We start from the raw sequence: 24,041 nt of genomic DNA on the forward strand, positions 1-24,041 counted from the left end.
AGGAGTCACCAGTGGACCTGACTCGGACGGGCCCCTCTGGGTTTCCCAGTGTCTGGGAGCCAGAGAAGAGGGGAGAGAGGCCGAGATGGGGCGAGGGGGACAGGCCAAGGGCAGCGGGGAGAGGGATAGGAAAAAATGAGGGGAAGAGGAGCAGCAGTGGGAGGGAGGCCCCGACAGAAAGGCAGGGGAAACGGGGCTACGAGACAAGACAGTGACGGAAGCTCAGGCCTGAGGTGGAGGGAATGACATGGAGGGAGAGAAGAGCAGAAGCCCAGGAAGGACGAGGGGGAAGAGAGAAGGGACGAGAGGGGAAACGGTGACAGCCAGAGACAGAAGGAAAGGGTGATGGCATGGGGACGGGGACGGGGGTGGCAGCAAGGACAGTGGGAGAAAAGGACAGTGCAGGCTGACAGTGCAGGGGAGAGGGAGTCGCCATCAACTCTGGTAGGACGCAGAGGTGTCAGACATGGGGGTGGTGGCCAGCGGGGCCCGGCCAGAGCCAGGACAGACAGGAGACACGGGGGTGGGAGCCGGATGTGCACGGAGGGGCTCTCCCCCGACCGGGCCCTCCCTTCCTGACTCAGCCTCTCCGCCCACCCCAGCCCGACCTGGGAGCAAGGGACAGGCCACTGGGGCACCTCTGGGTCTCAGCTGCTCCAAGGCTGTGATCCAGGGGACGTGTCTGACCGGCTCAACCTCTGTCTCAGCTACAAATGCTCCTGCCTCCCACCATCTGACTAACCCTAATTCTGACTCAAGTGCTGTGTACTCTCATCATTTTTTAAAAAAATCACGTACGGCAAAGTATATCTCAACTTTAATGATCGAATGATAGACTGGCAAAAAATGTGCACATCGCTAAGGGCTGATGCCTGTCTTGTGAGTGCTTGCCACCTGAAGGCATAAACACACACGAGTGCCAAGTACCAGTTCTGAAGTCCAGCGGGCTTGATTCTCCTGGGCCTCTGGGAGGCGATACTGAGAGCCTGAGGTGCCCAGGACAGAAGTGATGGTTCCGTGATTCAAGTACTGACTGCCCATCAAGGTGATTTAGTCGCATCTGTGTGGAAGACAGTGTGCCTGGCACGCGGGGCCCCAAAGCGTTTGCTGTCATCCTCGACAGCGAATTCCTCTCCAACCTTTCCATCTAAGGACATCCACTCTGAGTGGCCTGACGGCAGACATGCAGACTAGCAGACTGGTCTCTAGGACTTGGGGTTCTAGACTTGTATTTCCGCCTCTGATGAGCACGCAGCCCTGAGTAACATCTCCTGGACCTCCCATGGGTCATGTGAAACAGAGCCGAGTCCCCAGTTCACAGGGACGTTGGGAGGACTCAGTGCAGCATCAGGCACCTCAATCGGGCCTGGCACAGAATAGAACTGCTCAGAAACCGGAACTTTCCTTTTTTAATAGCCTCATTTAATAGCCTTTAATAGCCTGGATGTCCCTTGGCCCCAGTCCAACTCTCACTTTCTGTGTCTGGCTCTCATTCTGGTTGACCCAGAGGGCAGAGCTGAGGCCTAGGGGTCAAGAGCCATGGCCCCAGGCGGCCTTGGGGTCTCCCTTCACTTTGTGTCATGTGCCGGAGGCGGCGGCTTGGACGGTCCTTCAGGCGTGGCTGTGGAAGTATGTCACCACTCTGGCGCACAGGACTAAGGGGTCCCCAGGCCCCACCACTCTGACCCTTGGCCATGTCTTCTCCCCCAGCAGCTGGCTCTTCTCCGTCTACTAGGGAAGCGTGAGCTGGGTGTGGGGGCATGGGAAGGCAGGACGCCTGGGTTCCCACAGGCCGGTGGCTGAGTCACCAGGCGGCCATCTGGCTCCCATTAGCCCGGGGCGGCAGGGGGCTCCACGGGGCGGGCCCTGTGGCTGGCTGGGGGCAGAGACTAGGGGTAGGCTGTGTGTGTGGGATGACTCAGGACCCATGATAACAGCCTGTGCGTATCTGGGAGTGTAAACAGAGAGGGAGGGGAGGAAGTGAAGGGAAAACTGCAGCCGTGAGTAAGCAGGGAGCTGGGAGGGGAGTCCCCTCGTCCCCCTGCCCCTATACACAAGCTGGCAGGCCTACGGTCCCCAGCACTGCCCCTGCCTGCCCCTCCCAGGCCTGAGTCCTGAAGGAGAGGTGACCCCTGGTGCCTGCAGTGAGGCCACACTACTCAGCAGGCAGACTGGGGATGACGACACCGAAACCCAGAGAGGTCAAGGCTGACGGAGGTCAAGAGTTGGAAATGGACCTGCAGGAAGAACCACAGGCCCACGGTTCTGAAGGAAAGAAGGAAAAGTAACAGCAGCAGTGAGAGCTGCACAGGCAGAGTGGAGGACGACAGGCAGGGACCAGGACGGGAGGCGGCGAGCTGCCCTGGGGACCGGGGCTCGGCCGGAGCTGGGCGCTGGTGTCGATCTGGCTGGCTCCAGCCATGCAGGGTCCCGCCAGCCTTGGTTAAAGGGAGGACGTTTACCCTGGGCCAGAGGATAGAAGCCGAGGCACAGAGAACGGGAGAAATAGAAAGACAGGAAAAGAGACAAACCCAGACATAGCAAAAAAGAGGAAGGCAGGGCTGGGTGGGGAAACAGGGGGTCCGACACGGGAAGGGCGCTCCGAGACGGGTCCTGGAGAAAGTCGCTGAGCTGCCTGTGAGCAGCTGCCTTGCTTGTGCGGGGGCAGAGTGCCTGGCCCAGCCATCAGTCCCCGTCCAGCTCGGGGCTGGGTGCGTCCTCGGGCTCCTCCTCGTCGAAGTACCTCTCCTCCTCATCCCGGGCCACGATGTCCAAGTTGTCGAAGTCAGGGTTGTCGTCCACGGCGCTGCGGGGGGAAGGGGTGTCAGGGGGTGCTCCTGAGGCCCCTGAGGCCAAGTCACATGCTGGCAGCTGTAATAAGTCCCAGCTAACCCTGGGAGGGGGATGTGGGATATCTCGGGGCTTCAAACCAAAGGCAACATTTTCCAAATCAGAGATTTCACTATAGAAACTTCTGGTTTCTCTTGAAAAGCTGGAAGAGGTTATGTGGTGACACAGGGTTAGCCCCAAGTTCCAGAGTCTTCTCAACCAGGAAGACTTTGCCCTCCAGGGGACATTTGTCCAAAACTAGAGATACTTGGTTGTCACACTGTAGGCTGCTGCTGGCACCGAGGGGTTCGAGGCCAGGATGCTGCTCAGTGTCCTGCTGCACACAGGACATCATCCCACACAAGGAGTCATCCAGCCCAAAGCTCAGCAGCGCTGAGGCCCAGAAAGCCTGACTTAAGGGGACACGTGATCTTAAACCGTGAGGAGCCCGGCTCCTCTCCAGACCCTCCCCGGGCTCCCATCACTCACCTGCACGTGGGAAGCCCCGTCTGACCTGCCTGCCCCGATGAGACCTCCCACTCCTCACCCCTCCTGTCGCTCCAGCATCCTCGCCCTTCCTCGTGACTTCAGGGCTCTTGCACCTGCTGTTCCCCCTGCCAAGAACACTCTTCCCCAGAGACTTACGTTGCGTACCCCTCGCTTCCTTGCAGGTCTCTGCTCAAATGTCACCTGCTCAGTGAGCCTTCCCTGGCCACCTTGTTACTCTCCCCCTGACCCCACTTCATTTTCCTTCATGGCCCATCAGCACTAGATACTTGTCTTCCTCACTACAGAAGGACCCCCTTAGGGCAGGAAAACTCTCGTGGGCTTTGTTCCCCGTTTTATTCCCAGAGCCTGAACAAAGTAGGCACTCGGCACCTGGCGGCCGAACGTGGATGAGGGACGCTTCGGCTCTGCTGCCCAGCAGCGCCCTCTGCAGAGGGGACAGGCTCCGGTCCCCAGCACTCCCCACTCAGCACCCCCGTGGGCTTTCTGATGGCGGTGCTGCCCTGGAGGGCTCCCCACGGCCCAGGCGCTCTGCTCACTGTTCTGCGGGCACTCGGGCTGAGGGGCTCGCCCTGGCTGGATGAGCCAGACGATTCCGTCTAGGGGCGGAGATACTGTCCCCAGGTACTGCTTGGGGCAGTGGCGGTCATGATTCCTATTCTGCTGAAACGCCCCCAAGGGTCTGCTTTGTTCCCATGGCGTCCGGGCTGGGTTTGAAACCAGGGCTCTCTGCTGCCACACTCGTGTTCAGGACAAGGCGAGATGGCCTCAGTTGATATTTATCTTTGACTCTGATACTTCACTCCTTTATGTCCTTTTTTCTGATGGCAAAATCCTTTCCAAAGCAGGTGACCCATGTGTCTTGCCCCAGGGCTGTACTGGAGAAATTAACCACCAGCACTGCAGGGGCATCCACCACAAGCTCCGCCCCCACATGCATGAGCCCTGCCAGGGTTTACTTCCTGTCGCATGAGGTCGGGGTCCTGAGGAACACTTGGGAGGCCTGGGAAAAGTGGCGTCCTGCCAGGCTACCCCCACTTGTCAGAATGGAAAGATTTCAACGTCTTAGCAATATTGAGCTGAATGTCAGCCCTGCGCATTCCCTCCTTACAGAGGGGACTGAGGCTCTGAGAAGGACAAAGCTAGTCCAAGGTAGCCACTGACCTTTAGTTGATCTTAAACCCTGAGGCCGACCTGAGGGCCCATGACATGCAGCTGTTCTGAGGCCATCTAGCACCACGAAGGGGGGCCCTCTGTGGAGGCGCCTGGGACCAGGCACGGGGCTGAGGGCTGGGAGGCGGGGCATGGGGCACCTGTAGTCAAAGTCCCCGTCCTTGCCGTCGAGGAAGCGCTGGTGCATCCGGCTGGTGAACTCCTCCCGCAGGATCAGCCTCTCTTCTGAGTCGGGGACCCAGGCCTCTGAGTCTTTGTCGGGGCTCTGGTCTGTGGGGGGAGACACCCGTGGTGGGGGCGGTGAGGGGTGCATTCAGGCAGACACTGGACACAGTCCACAGAGAGCTGCTGCTTTTGTGCTGGGTGGCACTGGGAACACATCAGTGATCAAGATGGCGCTGGTGCCTGGCCTCCCCCTCTCCCACCAGGATCACACACCAAACACAAAATGAGAATACAGCACTCTGGGGCCTGCTGAATAGGGTCAGGACCAAACGCACCTGATGGGCGGTGAGGGGCAGACATTCTCGGCAGAGGGAATGGCCTGGGCGAAGGCCTGGAGGCGAGGGATTGCTTGGTACCTTTGAGCAGTGGGGACACAGATGCTGGGAAGGGCCAGAGCACACAGGGCACTCGGGCCAGACAGGGGAGGGACTCGATGTCTGCTCTTGCTGGTGGGGCCCAGCCTGGTGCCATGGAATGGGGAGACGCACAGGCCCAGGGCTGGGGTGTCTGGACACTAGGGGGCCCACCCAGATAATGCAAGCTGCTGGCCCTTACCGCCCTCATCACTATCCTCCTCTTCTTCCTCCTCCTCCAGGCAGGCCTCCTCCTCCTCCTGCTGCTGGAGCAGCCGCTGCTGCAGCTCCCGCTCCTGGTAGGACTGGAGCAGCAGGTCAGAAAGCGGGCAGGCGGGCGAGCCAGGGGAGTGGGGCTTGGGCAGCTGGTGGGCTGGGGCACGGGCGCTGAGCTCCTCCTGTGTCAGGTACTGGCCGATGTACTGCTCGTACAGCAGCGGGGCCCGGAACCGCATCTGCTCGTCGCTGAAGTACTCGCCCCCTGAGGAGAGGAGGCAAGTGGGTGTGGGGGGTCAGGGCCTGTGGGCAGCATGTAGGGAGAGCATCTGAGCACACGTGTGTCCGTGTACATGTGCGATCATGCTGGATGGAAGACATGAACACGTAAGTGTGAGTGTGCACACACATGCATATGTGTAGGAAAATATGCAGATACCTGAGGTCATGTAGCCACCAGTACTCATGCATGTGCCTGAGCATGTGTGTGTCACCGGGCCTGTGTCTGCATGTGTGCTGATGTGTCAAGCATGTCTGTGTACTGTCAGGGCCATGGACAACTGTGCGTGGCAGGATTCGCAAGCTCCTATTGTTATGTGCGCACAGCCACCTGTGTGTCTCAGCATACCGCCACGGGCACCTGTGTGTCTCAGCACACCGCCACGGGCACCTGTGTGTCTCAGCACACCGCCACGGGCACCTGTGTGTTTGGAGCTGGCATGGAGAATGTTGCAGGCAAGCGCACTGCACGGTCTATGGGACGTGTGTGCCTGACCGCTGAGCCCATTCCGGCTGCTGGTGCGTACACCTGGAGTGCCCTGCGCTGCTGGGCGCCTAAGTGGACATCTGCGTGGAGCTGGCCTGTGTGTGCACGGGATCAAACAGGGCAGGGCCTCTGTCCAGGCATGGTGTCCGCGGTGGTCTTCCAGATCGGGACCTCACCTCTCTCTCCTTATGCTCCTCTCGGCAGCCACCCACCGGGTGGGTCTGGCTTTCCCCGTCCCCAGACCCCGGCCCTTCGCAGCTCTCCTGGCTGCCTGGTCCGTTCCCCTCTCTCCTAGAGCATGCCTTCTCCCTAATTAGAAACTTAACTCTCTCTGCTTCTTTTACTCTCATTTAACTTTAGTTCTGGTGTCTTTGGTCACAAAGACACCTGTGACTACATCACGGTCAAAAAGATATTGATGTTTTTCTTCGTGCTTTTCACGTGTCCTGTTCGAGAGGCCTTTGCATCCCCAGGGTCATAAACACATTGCCCTAGTTTCCGGCAATGCCCTTATGGGGTGTGAGGGGGGGATCTAGTTTTCCTGCGGGATAACCAGTTATCACAGTGCTGGGTACCGAGTCCTCGGCTCCCTGATCTGAAATGGCACCTTTGTCATCTACTGAATTCTGACCCCCCCGCCCCGCTGCCTGTCCCATTCTCTCCCCCGGGCCCCTGTTTGCCCTCTCACCTCACATTTGTTTCAGACTCTCCTCGTGTCCCTGTCCAACACTTGTCCCCCAGGATCTCCGTCTGCGTTTCTGCTCTTGCATACTCGTTTCTGACTTCCTCTGCCTCAGTTTCCCCTCCCGCCAAGCCCACCCGCCCCCACACCTTGGATGAGCTCACGCAGGGCTGCGTAGCGCCGGTTCCGCAGGCGCGTGCGCAGGGTGCGGGGTCGGGCAGCGCCCTGCCGGGCCACCTCAGCACAGTAGAAGTCTGCACGATGGTCACCGCGCAAGTGGCCGAAGCAGGCCAGGTGCTCCTCGCGGAGGCCGGTGCGAAAGCGTTCCAGGAACACTAGCGGCTTCTCGTGGTATAGCTGGCCCAGGATGGCCACCTTCTCCCGCTCGGTCAGGTCAGGCTCGCCTTGCTGCTGGCTGCACACGGGCAGGCGGCTGGCAGCCACGGCACGCAGCATGGCGCTCACCGCCGCGTTCTCGGCCCCAGCGGGGTCCTCATCCAGGGCCCTTGACACTCTCTCCGCTGCCTCCACCTTGTCCGGGGGTCTGGATGGGACTGGTGTCCAGTTCAGCTCCCCCCAGTGCCCAGGACTGGGCTCTGTGCAGCCTGTGGGGGGAGGAGAGGTTTGTTAATCCAGGGATGGGAGTGGGGGAGGGGGAAGTGGGTGGAAGGTGCTCCATGCTCAGTCCCTTACTCGCTTCGCATTTATTGAGCACCTACTATATTTTGGGCCCTGTGCTAGGCCCTAGAGATACCTCAGTAAGCAAGAAGTTGACATTTTAATAGGGGACACAAACAATTAAAAAACACTATTAGTGAAAACACATAATGTATTAGGAAATATACAATATGTTAGGTGGTTTCAAGAGCTACGCAGAAAAATACAGGGGGAAGGAGGAGGGAACACGGGGAGTCACAGAAGGCCTTGCCAAAAAAGTGACATTTCAGTAGAGACCTGAGGTGGTGAAGGACGGAACAATGAGATTTCTGGGGGAAAAAGGCAAAGGGAACAGCCAGTGCAAAGGCCCTGAGGCAGGAGTGTACTTGGTGTGTTTGCCTGGTCCTTTACCACTTCGTTCACTGATTCAGTTAATTTGCATTTGTTCATGAAATCATTAACGCATTCACTTGCTTGTCTACTCATTCATTCATTCTCTCCTGCTCATTTATAATTCATCTAAACACTCTTTAGCAACTCGAAATCTATGCAAGGCCCTCAGCTGGGCGATGCTGAGGAGTTATGAGAGGACTTCGACACAGCTCCTGCCCTCACAGAGCACCCAGATGACCAGAGAGACAGGCAAGGTCAAAGAAAACAGGCCCTGGAAACAGGAAAGCTGTGCCAGGCAAATCTTGGTGAGAGCTGCTTCTTGAAAGTGGTGGGAACTGGAGCCAGGCTGTGGCAAGCAGGAGGTGAAGTGAAGACACAAAGTACAGACAACTCCTCTAGGTAGCTTAGCTGAGATGGGGAAGAGCAAGGGGGCGACGGTTACAGGTACATGGATTTCAAGGAGGGTTTTAATCACTGGCAAGAGAAGACTGAACTGGGCAGGGGCTGTGGAGGGAACAGGAGAGGTGGTGGTCAGGAAGACGCTCAGGAAGCCAAGCAGACAAGCCATGGGGCTGAAGGGCTGGGAGGTGAGGAAAGTATCCAGTCAAGATACAGGGCTCTGGCCCGGGAACTGGTCAAACTGAGCCTGAGACAGAGACATGGACGAGGAGCAGGTTTGAGGGAAGATGCTGAGGCCAGTCTGGGACGTGGAAGGTATGATGGGCCCAGGAGACATCCAAGGGGAGGCAGCTAAGAGACCACTCATACGTGGGACTAGAGACTTCTTGGGAGAGAAATGCAGGGCTAGGGACAGAGTTGTGGGGGTCATCAGAGCCAAGGCAAGAAGTAAAGCTGAAAGAAATGAGAGGTCATGGTGAGGGCAGGGGGGTGTGTGTGAGGGATGAGAAGAGAAGAGGAGCTAAGAAAGAGCCCTGACTGGGTGGGGAGAAGATATGGCTGTGAAAGGCTAACAAACGTCCTCCCAAAGATGGCCAAATCTTCATTCCTGAAAACTGCCAGTGTTAACTTATGTAGCCAATAACAACAAAAGGGTCTTTGCAGATGTGATTAAGTTAAGGATCTCAAAATCTTATCTTGCATTATTTCGGTGGGCCCTAAATGCCATCACAAGTGTCCTGTAAGAGAGTCCAAGATTTGACACACATGGAGAAAGCCATCTGAAGACGGATGGAGGCAGAGACTGGAGTGATGTGATGACAACCCACGGAAGGCCAGGAGCCGCCAGAGGTGGAAGAGGCAAGGATTAGGTTTTTCCCTAGAGCATCTGAAGGAGCCCTCCACGGTCCTGCTGACACCTAGATTTCAGCCGGGTGATGCTGACTGTTTTCAGACTTCTGGCCTCCAGAACTGTCAGAGAATAAATTTTCTCTTGTTTTAAACCAACCCTAGGACACTAACAGAGGCTGAGCAGGAAGAGCCTGAGAGAAAGGAAAAAAATGAGAGAGGTGTCATGGAGACCAAGGGAAAACTTTCAATAAGGACAGATGGGTCAATGGCATTGAATTCTCCATGTCGTCTAGCAAAAAATTAACTGAATAGAGTAGCCCGGTTTAACTATATGGGGAAGTCACTGGGGACCCTAATCACAGCAGTTTCTGAAGGTAAAAGCCAGACTTTAGTGGGTGGGAGGTGAGGAAATTGAGACAAGTATTCACAACTCTTTGGAGAGGATAGACGGTTCCTGGAAAGGCAGCATGGCATCAAGGGACAGATTTGCTTTTTTAGGTTAAAAGGTTTTTTATTCTGGAAAATTTCAAACCTACACAAAAGTAGAGCAAGAATCTGCGCCCCTCTCCTCAATACAACCATCATCCAGCTTCAACAATTACTAATTCTTGGTCACTGATGTTTCAGCCTCCCAACCACACCTCACCCAACACGGGATTACTCTGAAGCAGGGAGATGGAATTGGAGGATGAGCAAAACAAAAGCATTTTAGATTCTTGATGGGAAGCCGTAAGGAGAAATAAAGAGACTGAAATGCAAAAGAAAGAAATGGGGGATGTGGTTCCATAGCGTGGCGGTCAGCATGTCTGCTGTACAGGCAGTAAGTCCTGCGTTCGCACCCCAGTGGAGCCACGGTCCATGGTCTACAGCCATGTCACCCTGAACAAGCCCAGTGTCTGATCTTGGAAGCTAAGCAGGGTCGGGCCTGGTTAGTACTTGGATGGGAGACCACCTAGGAAGACCAGGTACTGTAGGCATACATAATAATAAAAAATAAGAATTAAAAAAAAAAAAATTGGGGGAGCACAGAAACCTGAGGAGGCAGACGAGACTGTGAACTTTGGGGGAATAGGGATTAGAATGAGAAGAAAACGCAGTTAAGTCTGGGATAAGCAGAGTTTGCATGGGGCAGGAGGAGGGTTGGCCTGGAGTAGAAGGGTTAGCCTGGGGCAAGGGAAGGGTAGTTCGACAAAAAGAAGAGGGTAACTTGAGAAGCAGGGTTGGCTGGGACAATGGGAGTTAGTCCGGAACAGGGGAGAGGTTTATGTTAACCTGAGAATTAGCCTGCAAAGGAACTGGATTCGTCTGGGTCATGAAAAGGCTGGCCTGGAACTTGGAAGAGGTTAACTTAGGTTAACTTCCGGGAAGGGGATCGGGTAAAGGAGGTCAGCCCGTAACGAAAGGGGTTAATCTGCACAAAACAGTGAAGTGGACAGGTAATGCTCGAGGACAAGTGTCCCGCAACAGAGTCCTCCATCGCGCTCAAGGGGAATCATTTCCCAGTGACACCGCAGCCCCACCTTCCCGTCGCCTCCGCGTGGCCAAGACCTCACCTTCATCGGGTTCCCTCGTCGCCGCCGCCGTTGCCACGGCCTCCATGTTGGCTTTCTACTACTTGTTAACTGCCGTGGCAGGCGCCGTACACTAAGCCCGGCCACACGCCCTCAGCGGCCACTTCCGGCTGAGCACACACCCGGGGCCGGGTGCTCCGCCGAGCCCAGAATCGAAGTTCCGGGCCGAGGGCGGACCTTCTATGCGCATGCGTCCCTCCTCGGGTCCCGCCCTCTGGAGCCAGGAAGGGAAAGGGCTCCCGGGTCTGAGAACCCCTTCCATTCCATCCCCGGGCGAGTTGCTCCGAAATTGGAATATGAGGAGGGATCTGAACCATTGTTCAACCTGTTCACTGCTGTGACTTGAGCCCAGCACGCTTAATTTTGGAATGGATTGTTTAATGAGAAACCCTCAGGGTCTCAAAGAGTTTGTGCTCTAGTTTAGACCAGTCTGTCCCCTTATTTCTTCACTAAGAAGAATATTGATTAAGCCTTGTCTCTTGCTTCTGTCATCACACCAAGTCCCTGGCTCGTGAGACAGGTGATGAGGACCTGGAGAATCTGCAGATGTGGAGGGAGAAAACCATGGCCCTGATTTGCTCCTAGGTGATGGGTAGGGACTCAGTCAGGTGTGTTACCAGTAGACATGCCACCAGTGACCACCCTGACTGGACTGACTGATCGAGACTAGGGGAGCTGCCGCTCTAGCCTGGAAGGTTAGAGAAGGCTCTTTTGGAGAGGGGATGCCCAAGCTGAGACCTTAAGGATGAATTAGGATAAGAGGAAGGGAGGTGCATGAGGCAAAGACCCAGATGTGAAGACAGGAATGGGTAGTTCTGGTTGCTGCAAGGACTTCAGTGTGACCGGAGAATAGGAAAAGAATTCTTAAGTTCACGATTGGGCTGCAGAAGATTTGAGAACCTCACAAATCTTTATGCAAACTTCCACATATATGTGGATTGGGTTCATGGAACTTGTAGATTCTACAAGGGACTTGTGAGTCCCCCAGAACAAACCACCAATCTGAAGTCCAAAGGGGGAGCAGCAAAAATGAAGCTTAGTGAGGTGATCAGGGGCCAGCTGTGGGGGCCTCACAAGCCACATTAAGTAGCTTGAACTCCTTTCTATCCTGTGTCAGGGTAAGGGACTGGAGGTCAGGGAGACCTGTGAGGAGGCTGGTACAGTAACCGAGACTGGCCAAGGGCAGTCTGCATTCCTAAGATAAGGGATCTGGAGGAAAGCGGCCCATTTGCCGCACCGGGTAGATGGGGACACTTAAAAATGTTATCACGGGAGAGGCCAGCAGAGGGCACTGTTGCCCAACACACAGACCTGTCCAGAAGAGGACCTCCCAGGGTAGACTGGAGGACCTCCCTACCGCTCTGAGAAGGGTGTGTGTGTGTGTGGGGGATACTCTAGGGTTCCTTTAGGCCCAACTAGCCATCAACTTTGGCTCTTCTCACGTTGAAGCCCCACCCCTGACCTCAAAACGAATCGGCCTTCCTCCATTTTGTTGCTTGTATTCCCTTCACAAGGCTGAGATACTTCATGTGACGAAAGGGATGAGATTGAAGTGGCCACTCTTGTGCCCAGCATTGTCCCTCACAAAGGTCTAGGAACACAGAATGTCCAATGGGGATGAAGAAATGACTCAAATAGCTGGGGGAGGAGGCTGACAGGCTGTGGGAATGCAAAGTCCTTCACCCTGGCTCACTCGTTCAAAAAAGTTCTCTAAGCACTCACCTCACCACCCCCCACACGGCAGGCCCTCACAGCTGACCACCTGCTGCTGTCACCATTTGATGACAGATCTGTTACCTTTGGACTGGGAGCCCTGTGAGGGTAGGGTCTGGTGCTGCCTTGGCCATGCTGTGTCCCCAACATTATCTAGACTGGGTGAGGAACAGACCAAGTACCTAACACATTGGCTGGATAAAGTAGCTCCACAATCTACACTAGACTGGAACCAGGAGTGCGGGCAGAAACCATCCTAAGGCCAGCTCACAGGCCAGGCCTCAAGTGGATGAGCAGTCACAGCCCAGCCTCGGTCTCAACTCCATCATCCCTACCTCACCCTCCACCTAGGGATCTGGTTCCCTGCCTTATACTCACAATTTCCTGTAGAGATTTGGTACTATGAATGGACAGGAAAGGGCAAGGACCAGAGAACCACTTTAAAATGAGCCAGTGGGTTTTAAACTGAGGGCCTCAGTTTTAAGGGGGCACCCCCAGCACCAAAAACGGGGCCAGGCACAGGAATCCCTCAGTAAGTGTTTAATGAATGAGTAAATAGTATCCCCTTGAAAAGGCCCCACCCCAATTAAAGTCCAAGTGCAGTAACGCCTCAGGGTTTCGACCCTGCTTCCTTCCTGCTAGGAGGTGCCATGTCATTTATTGAAATAAAACAAAACAAAACAGGGCAAACACATTTCTTAATAAGTGCAGTTTGTTAAAATCCTGTTAAAACATATGGGTCAAGGGGAAGTAAAAATAAGCAGAGGATCACTGTAGGAAAAACCTTCAGATCCGGCACCTAGGTGACCTCTGGAGAAGAGGCAGTGGGAGAAATTTCATGTTCCAAAGAGAAGGAGCCCCCTCCCCTTTTTCCCTCCTGCCCGCTTAATCCCACCAGAAACTACCAAGACGCCTAGAATAAAAGATTTCAAGTTCAATAGTCACACTCTCTCCAAATACAAAAAGCAGTTACAATTCAACTCAACACAGAAGCTTGTGTGCAAAGTTACGGGAAACTGAGACATCGTATAAAAAGTTAGGTTAAAGATGATTCTGTGGTTTTGTTTTTGTGTGTGTGTTTTGTTTTGAGGGTGTGGCCTTCCTTGGGTGCCTGAACTCAGCAAAGAAATGGTTATCCTGATGAAATATCAACAGCCGACCCACAGTAAAAACGGACAAATTCTAAAAATTAAAAAAAAAGCATAATTACCAAAAAAATATGTCACTGCTTCCTCCCTCCCCATGTTGCTTTTTAAACTTTTTTTTAAGTTTTTGATATTTTTTTTTTTAATCCTGAAAAGTAGACAGTAAAACAGCTCCTGGGAGAATTTACAACCAACTGCATGAGGGTCTGGGAAGCTGAGGGACTGGAGCAGGGCTGGGACAAGTAGACAGGAAGGGGCTCCTCTCTGCCACTGTAGCCTCACCGTAAGACCAAGGGAGAAGGGGGTCTTTAGTCAAAAAGGAGAAAAGGAGTCAGAGGTTGAGGAGGGAGGAGACGAAGGGAGAAACAGAAAATGAAAGGTCACTGTTGCCTGTTTGAATCCAGAGAAAAATGCCCAGCCCTGTGTGGGGGAAGAAGCCCCTCAGAGCGGAGGCAGCAGGCTGGAGGGAGGCAGCCCTGGGATGACCCGATCCTCAGCACCACAGGACCCGATGGGGCAGATGAGAGGCCGAGGTGGGCGCTGGTGGAGGAAGCCGGCGGGGGCCTCCGGGGCACATGGCTACTGAGTGCTCGTGCCCCCCTGTGTGCTCCCGGCGTAGCTCCCGTAGTCGTAGTTCCCGTAGTATGGCGGCCACTGGCCCTGGTTCTGATAGTACTGGTTCCACTGCTGGGCATACTGGGGAGAAACCAAGAGCGCCAAGTTGTCCCTCATCCAGACCCGCATTTGGCTCCTGCCCTCACTCCACTCTCACCCAGAGTAGCAAGGGGTGCAGTGGTAACAGCCGACACACGGGCCCCCAGAGAAATCAAGGCACCTCGGGAGGACAAGTGACTGACTTGATGCCACATGGGTGGGCAGTTAGGTCTCCGGGCTTGCCAACATAATGCCCTTTCAGGTATAGCTAGGTACCAAGTTCAACATACTTGATCACCATGGCCAGTGTCCATTCTTATGGGCAGGTGCGGGATAGACACTGGCCACCACTATGCCTTTTTCCTGGCTGCACTGGGGAGAGGGACCAGGATACCAGTCGTAGCAGCCAGTGCAGAAGTGTTCATCAAATGGAATGGCTGTATCAGACGAATGCCAGCCTGAGGCCAGCAGGCTGCCCATCTTCTCAAGGATAAGCAGGGACTCAAGTCTGGGAACACACATCCACGTGGAGCCCCTGGAGGTCTCTGCATTCCACTGCCCAGCCCTTGCCCCGACTCTGCCCGGCACTTACCTGCTGATACTGGTTATAGCTGGGCTGAGGGTAGGTCTGTGGTGGGGGGGGTGGTGGTGGGGTGTAGGGTGCCGGGGTGTAGCCGCCGTAGCTCCCATAGTTGTAGGCAGGTGGTGGTGGAGGCGGAGGTGGTGGAGCTGTATAGCCCTGGCTGTAACCTCCCTGACTGTAGGGCGGCTGGCTGTAACTCGGCTGGAAAGTGGGGGGGAGGGTATAATCAGGGCTCTGTAAAACAGCCGGCTCCGCAGTGGGCCCGCAAAGGAACTTCCCTGGTGGAAGCTGTTTGAGGGCTCAGGGGGAGGTGAGGCAGCTCTGCGGCATGGCAGGACAAGGTCGGATGCAGGGCTGTGTTCTAGACCCTAACCCAGCTCTGAGACCCTGGGGGTGTGGGGCAAGGTGCACAGCACTTCTTGAAATCTTTTTTTTTTTTTTAAATGAGAATTACAACAGAACTACCCCTTCGATTGCCTTGTGTATTCAGTAAGCTTGTGTGCAAAAACCACTGGGCACTCAGTGAATGGCGGCAGTCATTACGGGAAGAGCTGCTGAGAAAAACAGTGGTGGCAACTTCCTAAGTGCTTCCCGAGACCAGGCAGTATCTCTATCTACTCCCCCACCAGCTCCGTGAGGTCGGCTCCATTAACCTCATTTTACAGATAAAGAAGCTGAGGCTCAGGGAGGTGAAATCACTGGGCTCAAGTCACACAGCTAAAAAGTAGCAGAGCCAGGCCTTGACCCCCAGGTCTGCCTAGCCTAGCCCACAGTCTTACACATGAGGCTGTGCCACCACCCATGCCCGACAATAAACCTCGGATGTGAGTGCTACTAACGACTCTAGTCTTTTATGAGGAAAACGAGGTCCAGAGAGGCAAGGCTGCTTGTCCAAGGGCACAAAATCAGGATGCTACAGGGCTGGGGCTTGAATCTATAACTGCCCAGTGCTTGTCTAAGAAATATTCTGCTTAGACCAGGGCTGGGAACCATTCGTCTGTCTCCTAGCAGCTCTTGCCAAGTCTGGCACGTGGAAGGTGCTCAGGAAAGGGCTGCACAGTCAATGGAGACTGCTCTGGGTGACAGGGCCCTGTGCGTACTGGAGCCCAAGCACTGGCTCTCTGAGAATGAGAACTGAGCCTGGAGCTGCTCCGGATAAGCCTTAGGACATCTCCACATCCTAAAGACAAGGGGGTCAGCCCCTTCTGGCCCAGGCAAGGGGTAACTCTAATTGCGTACTTTCTTGGGGATTCAGTAAGCCAATGATGCAGTCAAGAAAAATGTGCTTGCTAGAGGGACCGACACTTGCAGACTGCCCCCTAAGGGTCTAGAAGGAATCTGGGGATCGCTGGGGTCTGGCCCTATCAAAAGCACTGTCCGGGAGAAAGGGCAGGATTGGAGGTGGGAGTGGAGACCTGTGGCTTCACAGGTGTTGGCGACTTCCTGCCCACCTCCCCTCACCTGCGGAGGGCTGTAGCTGCTGACGGTGGGGGTGCTGGTACTGGCGCTCGAGCCAGGGATGTTGCTGTTCTTGCTGTAGCTGCCGGGCCCTGGTGGGTTCCGAGCAGGGCTATAGCTGGGTGGTGGCGGCGGCTGCTGTGGTGGTGGCTGTGGCGGTGGCGGCTGCTGCGGGGGTGGCTGCTGCTGGGGAGCCCGGTTGTAGCTGCCTCGGTTGTTGGAGTTGTTGTTATCCCGGCTGCTGTTACCCCAGCGGTTCTGGTTGTAGCCACCACTTCCACTGCGGTTGAACCCTGCATGGGAGAAACCAGACGAGAGGCTTATCATTCTCAGGAGGCCATCTTGGTGACTGCTGCAGCCTCAGCGTGGCCAGGCACAGCGCAGGAACTGTCAAGGGAACAAAGCACCCCTTTTGGGCTTCTGAGACCCCTGGGCGTGCTCCCTTGTGCAGCCCTGATAACACCTGGCCATCAGTCTGCTGACAGGTTTGTTTTGCCTACTGGACTATGAGCCCGGACCAAGACTCTCTCGGTTTCTACTGTGTCCCCAGTGTCTTGACAGCTGTTGAATTAAGTAGAAGAGATATTCTGGAAGAGAGGATGCCAGGCACTGGGGATAGTCCCCTTCAGGCTTGGCTAAATGGGCCGGCCTCTCCTGAGCCCTTATGCAATTGTTTGCGGGGCCCAGAATCTTCCTCCTTCCAACTCCTACCGCCTCTGGACCTCGGCTTAGACAATGGCATCTCAGGAGGCCTTCCCTGAGCCCCACTCCTCCGCAGTTGGATCAGGTGTCCCCCAAGCGTACGGTACCCCTAGACTTTCCCATTAAACTCAGAATCCTTCTGGACTGTCACTACAGGGTGATGTGTCTATCTGTGTCATGGCTGTGTCCCTGGAACTGTCCAGCATAAGATGGAGACACCACAGGGCCTGTTTGTTAAATTGTGACCACACATCTCACTGCAGGGACAGCAGAACTCAGTGACTGAGAACTTGGGCTTTGGGTCACCTGATCCCAACTCTAGATGTAGCCGAGCAAATTCTGGGTAACTTAACCCTTGCAGCCCCTTTCTCCATTTGTTTTAAAACCAAAAGCCAAAATAGCTGTAACATTTGCCCTGCACCAGGTCCTGAGCTGGGACCCAGAAGTGGCAGTGAACTCGGTATGGCCTCTCTTCTCAAGGAGCTCGTGGTCAGATGAGGGTAAGATTCACAAACACGACAGCAAGGGCTTTAGGAGCTGTGCCCCGGCGGAGCAGGGTGGTGGGAGCGTCTTCCCAAGGCCTCGGAGTCTGACCCCTTGAGGTTCTGTCCCAAAGCTTGGCCCGGGGCTGGGGAACCAGAAGCGGGAGAGCTGTGTGAGACCACTCACCTCCTCGGTAGTTGCCTCCTCCACCGCTACCTCCCCCTCGGTTCTGGAAGCCTCCTCGGTTGCCCCCAGGGGGGCCTCGGTTGTCATAGCGTTGGAAACTGCCGCCACCCCCGCGGCCCCGGAAGCCACCGCCGCCTCCTCGGTTGTCAAAGCGCTTTTCGGGAGGTGGGCCAGCCTTGCGGCCTTCCTCGTTGTACTGCCTCACCAGCTTGTCCGCTTCTTCCCGCTGCAGCTCGATGAACAGCACCTCATCCAGGAAGTCGCCAACGTCTGGCAACGTGAAGTTGGCTGGGAGGAAGGGAGGACCCCAGAGGGAACAAGGAGAGGGGTCAGGACCTTCTGAGGTCCGGTCCCCTCTACCTCCTGGGCACTGGCCTGCCAGAAGGCAGAGGGGACTGGAACAGTGAGCGATGGAGGTGAGGCAGGGTCCCAACCTTGGCTTCCCTGACAATGGCCAGTGGCTAACAAAGCACTTCTCCCTGTCCTGAAAGGCGGCTGAGCCCCATGAAACCAGTGTCTGTAAGTGCCCCATCCCTCCTTGCTCCAGAGAGCAGGCCAGGCAGCTAGTCACCTTATGCTGCAGAAGAGCAAGCTGAGGCATTTGCTCCCACATATCCTCTCTCTTTTCCTGCCCCAACCCCATCTAGTCTGATAACCTTGCCACAAGAGAGATCTGGGCACTACACGGGGAGGGACAAAACAGAAGCAGAGAAAGAACAAAATAAAAATAATCAAGGAACTTGGGAAAGAAAAATTGTTTAAGGAGCCTGTTTTTAAAGGACCTTGTTAAGATGTCCCCTGGGAATTGCTCATCTCCTACCTTTCATTTCCAAGACCGCATGATCTGGGACGTCCTTCCCTTCCTCATCAGTTCGCTTTATTGTTCGGTCTTTTAGGTCCTCGTCAGTGGGACAGATGACAATAGCTTTGCGCTGGAAGCCTTCAAATGGTCTCATTTTTCGTCTCTGGGCTGACCCATAAACATTTGTCTAGGGGCAGGGAACAGAAGAGCCAAGAGTGTATTACAGGAAGGTGCTTTCTCCTGCAGGCATGACGCAGGCCGGCGACTTGAGGACAGGGCAGTTCTAAGCGGAGGAACCCAGAAAACCTCCCTTATTCCCTTTTAAGATTCCTGAGTCCACCCTCAGAAAACTGACCTGGGAAAGCAGCTGCTGACAGTCACAGGACAAGGAATTCCCAAGGACTGGGCTTTGTGTTTTAATCCTCTTTGCTCTGGGTGGCGCACTGCCATCCCGCCCCCAGCAATGCGGCTGTCCTCATCTTACTGCGCCTCCCTGTATCGCCCCTCACACGTTATGGTTTGTTTTACAAACTGAAGGCAAGACCCTCCACTATCAAAAATGATTTCGACTCGCTTTATTGCGGTGGGCTGGCACAGAACCCACAACATTTCCGAGGTCTGCCTATACACACTCCCAGTAAAAAATTCAGAGTACGAGGCATAAAGCTTAGAATAAGGATCTCTTCATCTGCCTACAGCCAAGCTCTACTTCCCAGAGATGACCTACACTGAATTTATATATTTCTAGAGACATCTGTGACTTTTAACACAAATGGAATCACATTATATATATTCTTCACAAGCCTTTTTCCACTTACCATTTCTCTTAACATTTTTCTGTGCCTGTGTTCTCTTTTAATGACTACATATCATTTACAGAATGTATGTCATAATTAACCAGCCCCTTCTGACAGCTGTGTAGACTTTCATCAACACTGGTTCTTTTATTTCCTCAGTCCTTCTCTGAAACCTAAGCCTCACCCACAAGCTTACAAGCAGGGAGCATGACAAGGCGAGAGCCCATGCTTTTCCAAGCCACTAATGTTCTCTTCTCCTCCTCTAGGTGATGGGCAGGTGCATTCTGGGCTGGTGCTGCCACAGAGCCATGCCCTAGGCCACATCTGACAGCGAGCAGCAGTAACAATAGCTTCTATTTACTGAGTATCCTCCTATATGCCAGGCCCTTTGGGACTGGGGCCCAGATCCTTCGGACCCTGGGGCTCCAGGGACTCAGCCTGTGAACCTGAATCACCCAGATACTAATGGAAAAAAAAAAAAAGCAGCCCAAACCTCACCGCGACATCCTGAACCTCAATCTCCGGAGGCAGGACTCAGGCACCTATGTAGGTATGCACCCTATCCAGACTCAGACGCTCAGCAGAACTGGCACGATGAGGAATACTTGCATTTAAACAACTTTTAGTGGCCTGACAGGGACTCAAGAGAGAAGCTGCAGAGGGAGAAGGACAGTATGTAAAAGGGCATGAACAAATGGACAAAAAAGCTATATTTTGAAGATGCAGCCTGGCAGAGTGAAATAAGCCGAGGGTCAAGTCCTGGTGTGCCCACAAACTCACTGTGGCCAGTCCTTATAGCTGCTTTACCTGTAAACTGGGGACGAAGATCCTCCCTCCCAGGCTGACAAGGACTGAGCAGGGGGACCACAAAGCACTGACCCAGCATGAAGACTCTGAGTCAGGGGCCACGTGCTGGTTTTCAAGGCAGGAGCCATCTTGACTGAGGGAGGCAGACGAGATGGCCTGGCATATCTCAGAGGCCTGACTTGGCCACATCACAACCGTGTGGCCCTGGGTGAGCAACTTCCACTCACAGGCTCAGAATCCTCGTCTGTAAAGTCAACCTACTACGTATTTAGTGAGTCGCAAGCCCTAGGTGGGGAAAACAGTAGGATTGTCATATGGTCACTCTTAAAACTGAAGGAGTTCATGTGAGTAAAAGCTCTTGGTTAGCCCAGGGCCTGGCTGACAGCTCAACAAATGGGCACCACTGTTGATATGGGCGTCGCTGGGTGGGGTGCTGTGAACATTCTTATTGTAATGTTGACTTGAAGCAACCCAGACGAGGGAAGGTGAAGCCACAGAAAGGCAGGAGCAGTGAGACGGGGTGGAAAGAACACAGGGTTTGGCGAAGCAGCTTAAGGCTGAAATTCCAGCTGTGCCCTCTACTATTTGTGAGTCTGTAGACAAGTCGCCTAATTAGTCTGAGTCTCGAATTTCTCCATCTGAAAGGCAGGGCGCAGACCACCTTCCTCCTGGCTCTGGTGAGGATTTGCAGGCGGGAAAATATCTGGTATGTGGCAGGGAAGCGAGCTAACACCTGCAAGCTGGATTTGAAAATACGGCCAACGGAACTGACAGATCTAGGGAAGGACCAAGGAAAGTTAAATTTGAGGAAAAGACGAGGCACAAGAGACCTTCTTCCAAGACAGAAAGGACAGGAAGCTGGGTTGTGGGTCAGCCAAAGCCCAAGGACTCCAGGGCACACCTATGGGGAGACCTAGGGTGTGAGTGTGCTGTTCTCTAAACCAACCAGACTCCATGGCCCTGACACACAAACACCGGGCAAAGGTGGTCTTCTCTGTTCCCCAGGGAAAGTGTCCCAACATCTACGAAGAGGGAGGGAGAGGTGTGTATGACAGGAACACGCATGTGATCTGGGCTTTAGGCACTGGCTCGAGAAGGCCTTGGGCCACAAATGGTTAAAAAGCACAGCAGGTTACAGGAGTTAAAGTCAAGCCCTCCCCCCATCCCCCGCCCCCTTCCTGGACTCTATTTCTAAGCAGAAAATGGCATCTGGTCATAGGAAGGTAGAATTTGACTTCCTCCAGCTAAATAATGAGGTTTTCTCCTGGCACAAAAGCCAGAGTAGATGGGTGCCAGGGAGTATGTGGCCCCAGACCATTCAGTGCACAATCTATTCCATGGTTTGTTTGCCCATAAGAAGGGATCCTATTTTGACTCCTTGGAACCCCGAGGACATGGGTCAACACCTCCTGGAGAGTTTCTATGGGGTAGACCTGCCCTGTCAATGTCCTGACCAAAAGACAAAGAGAAGCAACAATGCCAAGAAGGCTAGTCCCTGCAGCTTCATGGGATGGGAGGGATGAGAGGGAAGGGGGCGGCGCAGACTGGACTCGTAAACAGCTGGCCTCTGTCCTGGGAAGTGGCTAGACTCTGAGGGCTGCCTCCTCGGATACTTTGAAACCAAGGTGTAGAGAGCCCTCCTGGCTACGGTTTTCAAGACTGCACCTCCCTCCCCTTACTCCTTGGCTTGGGGAAAGGAAGAAGGGCGTCTAAACCGCACCAGCAGAAATGCAAATACTTGACTTTCCTTGAGGAAAGGGAGTTAGCTGCCGGTGGCTGTTGCCACAGCAAACATAGTGAGGTCAGAGCCCCCAGGCTGGCCCAGCACTGCTGTGGTCACTGGGGGCTGCTGGTGGCTGTTGCTAAGAGACCAGCACAACAGCTAGATCAGCTTTTCCAGCTGTGTGGGCTCCCTCTGCCTGGCTCCCGCTCCTCCCAGTTCCACCCTGCTTGAAGATGCCGACTCTGGGAAGGTCTGAGGCTGTCCGTGTTCCCTGGCCACCCCCAATCTCCAGCAGTGGGCCCAAGGACAGGGGTTGAGTTTCTCAGAGAAGATAAGTGGGTGGTTTTGGTGAGTGAGGAAAGAACACAGCAGGCTGTTCACAGCCCAAATCTGGTAAGAGTCCCACTGTCCCATGTCCACTCTCACTTGTCCCCTGTCCATAACTCAACAAGGTCAGCCTATCAGTGGGAAAAACCCGGCTGGGTCCCAGAGGAGCAAACTTAAAGCTGGTGATGAGTTTATTCCAGGTTCACAGTGAGGTAAATCCCGTGGAAGGAACCACAGGTGTAGGAGAGCTGGCTGGAGTGTCACAGTGGAACTGGCCGAGGCCCTGAAGATGGGGAGAGTGGAGGAAAGAAACATCCCTTTCTCCAACGCCTGCCAACAAGAAGTGGTCTGGGCCTCTAGCCCTGGGTTTGTTTCAGGCAAGGGTGTGGTGAATACGGATGCAAAGCAGGAATAGAACCCCACCCCCTTACAGCTGAAGTGAGGTTGGTGATGTCACAGCCAGCCCTGCCTCTGATTGCTGCTGGCCCGGCTCCAGGCTGTGAGAGCCCTAAGGTAGCTCTTAACCTGCAGACCCCAACTCTGAGGTGGTTGGGGGCCCTGACGAGTGGCCCTGCAGAGACCCTCTCAGAAGTCTACAGGAGGGCCAGCTCCTCCTGCTCTGCACTGTCTTGAGGCTCCTGGGTGGCATCTCATTCCAACTTTCCACTGTCAACAGATGACCCCAAAGAGCCACTTGAAGCAATGAACCACTTGAAGCCCACTTCCCTGTTCTCCTTTCTCTTTGGCCTTTTACTGGCCAGGCAAATTAAACCATTCTTCCCTCCCCGACACCACTGATTAAAACATGACCAGGGCTCCCCACTGCCCTCAGGACAAAGCTTCAACTCTTTTCGTCATCTTCTGTGTCCTGGGCTAAGCATCCCACCTCCAGAAGGCCTGCCTAACTTTCCGCTATGGCCCTACACATCCTGGGAAGTCAGCAGAGATGTGTTCTACCAGCAAATCTACAGCATAACCTTGGACAGGTTCCCTTCCTCTATGAGGCCTCAGTCTCCCCTGTGTGGTCTATCTCCTTTCTTTTTCCCCTCAAACATTCCATAGCTATAACACCCATTTGCTCTAAAGAGAATACTGAGGTCGTCGTGGATGTAGGTCAAAGCCCCAAAGAACCCAAGAGCTTGTTCCCAATGAGACACATCCTGAGGTAGGAGACTAGGGTCCTGGCCAGACACAGGCAGAGTCCTGGCTCACACAGCCTCGCCTAGCTTCTGTACGCATGTTCGCCTTCCCTCTCAAGGATGGGCATTTCTGAGGCAAACCTACCTAACAGAAGACCCAGAAGAGCCAAACGTGGAGAGGTCTGAACACTCACAAAGAACCAGAGAAAGGAAAAGACTGTCCTGGGCTCAGACCCAGGACCACAGGGACTGTCTGGAATACTGGTCTCCTCTGGGAGTTTCATCTTGCTCAAGAGACAGCTATGCATCAGCTTACCCCTCACTGCCAGAGTTGGTAGGATGGGAACACAGGGCTTGCTCTGAATCTTTTACACACACACACACACACACACACACACACACACACACACACACTTTTCTGGAACCCACGTTTGAGGTTTAAGGCAAAACAGTTCAAACCTCTGACTGCAAACCTCTTCCCAGGCCTGAGTAACCTGCAGCTTTAGGCCCCAAGGCAATCTTCTAATCTGTGGTTAACCAGAGAACTCACCTCCTCCATTTTCAGAGTTTAGGATCTTGTGCCTCATTGCTGGCCTGGACCACTGGGCCTGTTCTGCACGTCCCTCCATCAGGAGGCCTGCAGACCTTAAGACCACAGGCGCACATGGTACAGCCCTGGACCATCCTTGAACAAGCCAGGACGTGCCAAGAAGGTCCAAAGTGCGTCTTACAGAGCTCTCAGCTGTACTGGGCCTGGTTAAGGTACTAGGGACTGACAACCCAAGAAGGCCCACTTTGAAATGTGAGGTTAAGATGATCTACCCCTAGAACTGTCATCTTTCTCCACTGGGCCACAGTATTACAGCTGATTTAACCAGCAAACTGACAAAATGACAGGCAGG

General features: G+C 54.4%; 2 protein-coding genes and 1 pseudogene across 8 annotated transcripts in view; 1 reads left to right on the forward strand and 2 right to left on the reverse strand.

Moving 5' to 3' along the window:
• Positions 1-2,017: 2,017 nt before the first annotated feature.
• CCDC97 (coiled-coil domain containing 97) lies at positions 2,018-10,786 on the reverse strand. The gene is made up of 5 exons (XM_039842982.1): positions 10,603-10,786; positions 6,901-7,356; positions 5,290-5,568; positions 4,650-4,779; positions 2,018-2,806 (listed from the first exon to the last, which is right to left on the reverse strand). The coding sequence occupies exons 1-5, from the start codon at positions 10,646-10,648 to the stop codon at positions 2,686-2,688; spliced, it is 1,032 nt and encodes a 343-aa protein (XP_039698916.1). The 5' UTR covers positions 10,649-10,786; the 3' UTR covers positions 2,018-2,685.
• On the forward strand, positions 9,911-10,026 carry LOC120586607 (uncharacterized; annotated as a pseudogene).
• A 2,183-nt stretch (positions 10,787-12,969) lies between the features above and the next one.
• Positions 12,970-24,041, reverse strand: part of HNRNPUL1 (heterogeneous nuclear ribonucleoprotein U like 1) — a 32,653-nt gene continuing 21,581 nt past the window's right edge. For 6 of the 7 annotated variants that reach the window (XM_039842980.1, XM_039842978.1, XM_039842974.1 and 3 more), the window contains exons 11-15: positions 18,365-18,533; positions 17,545-17,832; positions 16,177-16,466; positions 14,725-14,916; positions 12,970-14,174 (exon numbers count right to left, since the gene is read on the reverse strand). In XM_039842980.1, the coding sequence (XP_039698914.1) occupies positions 14,058-14,174; positions 14,725-14,916; positions 16,177-16,466; positions 17,545-17,832; positions 18,365-18,533 (1,056 nt within the window). In that variant the 3' untranslated portion in view covers positions 12,970-14,057. The remainder of the gene's footprint in view (positions 14,175-14,724; positions 14,917-16,176; positions 16,467-17,544; positions 17,833-18,364; positions 18,534-24,041) is intronic. The other variant, XM_039842975.1, reaches the window with a different exon arrangement.

The sequence above is a fragment of the Pteropus medius genome, unplaced genomic scaffold, assembly GCF_902729225.1.
Source record: "Pteropus medius unplaced genomic scaffold, Ma_sr-lr_union100, whole genome shotgun sequence".
Taxonomy (NCBI): Eukaryota; Metazoa; Chordata; class Mammalia; order Chiroptera; family Pteropodidae; genus Pteropus; species Pteropus medius.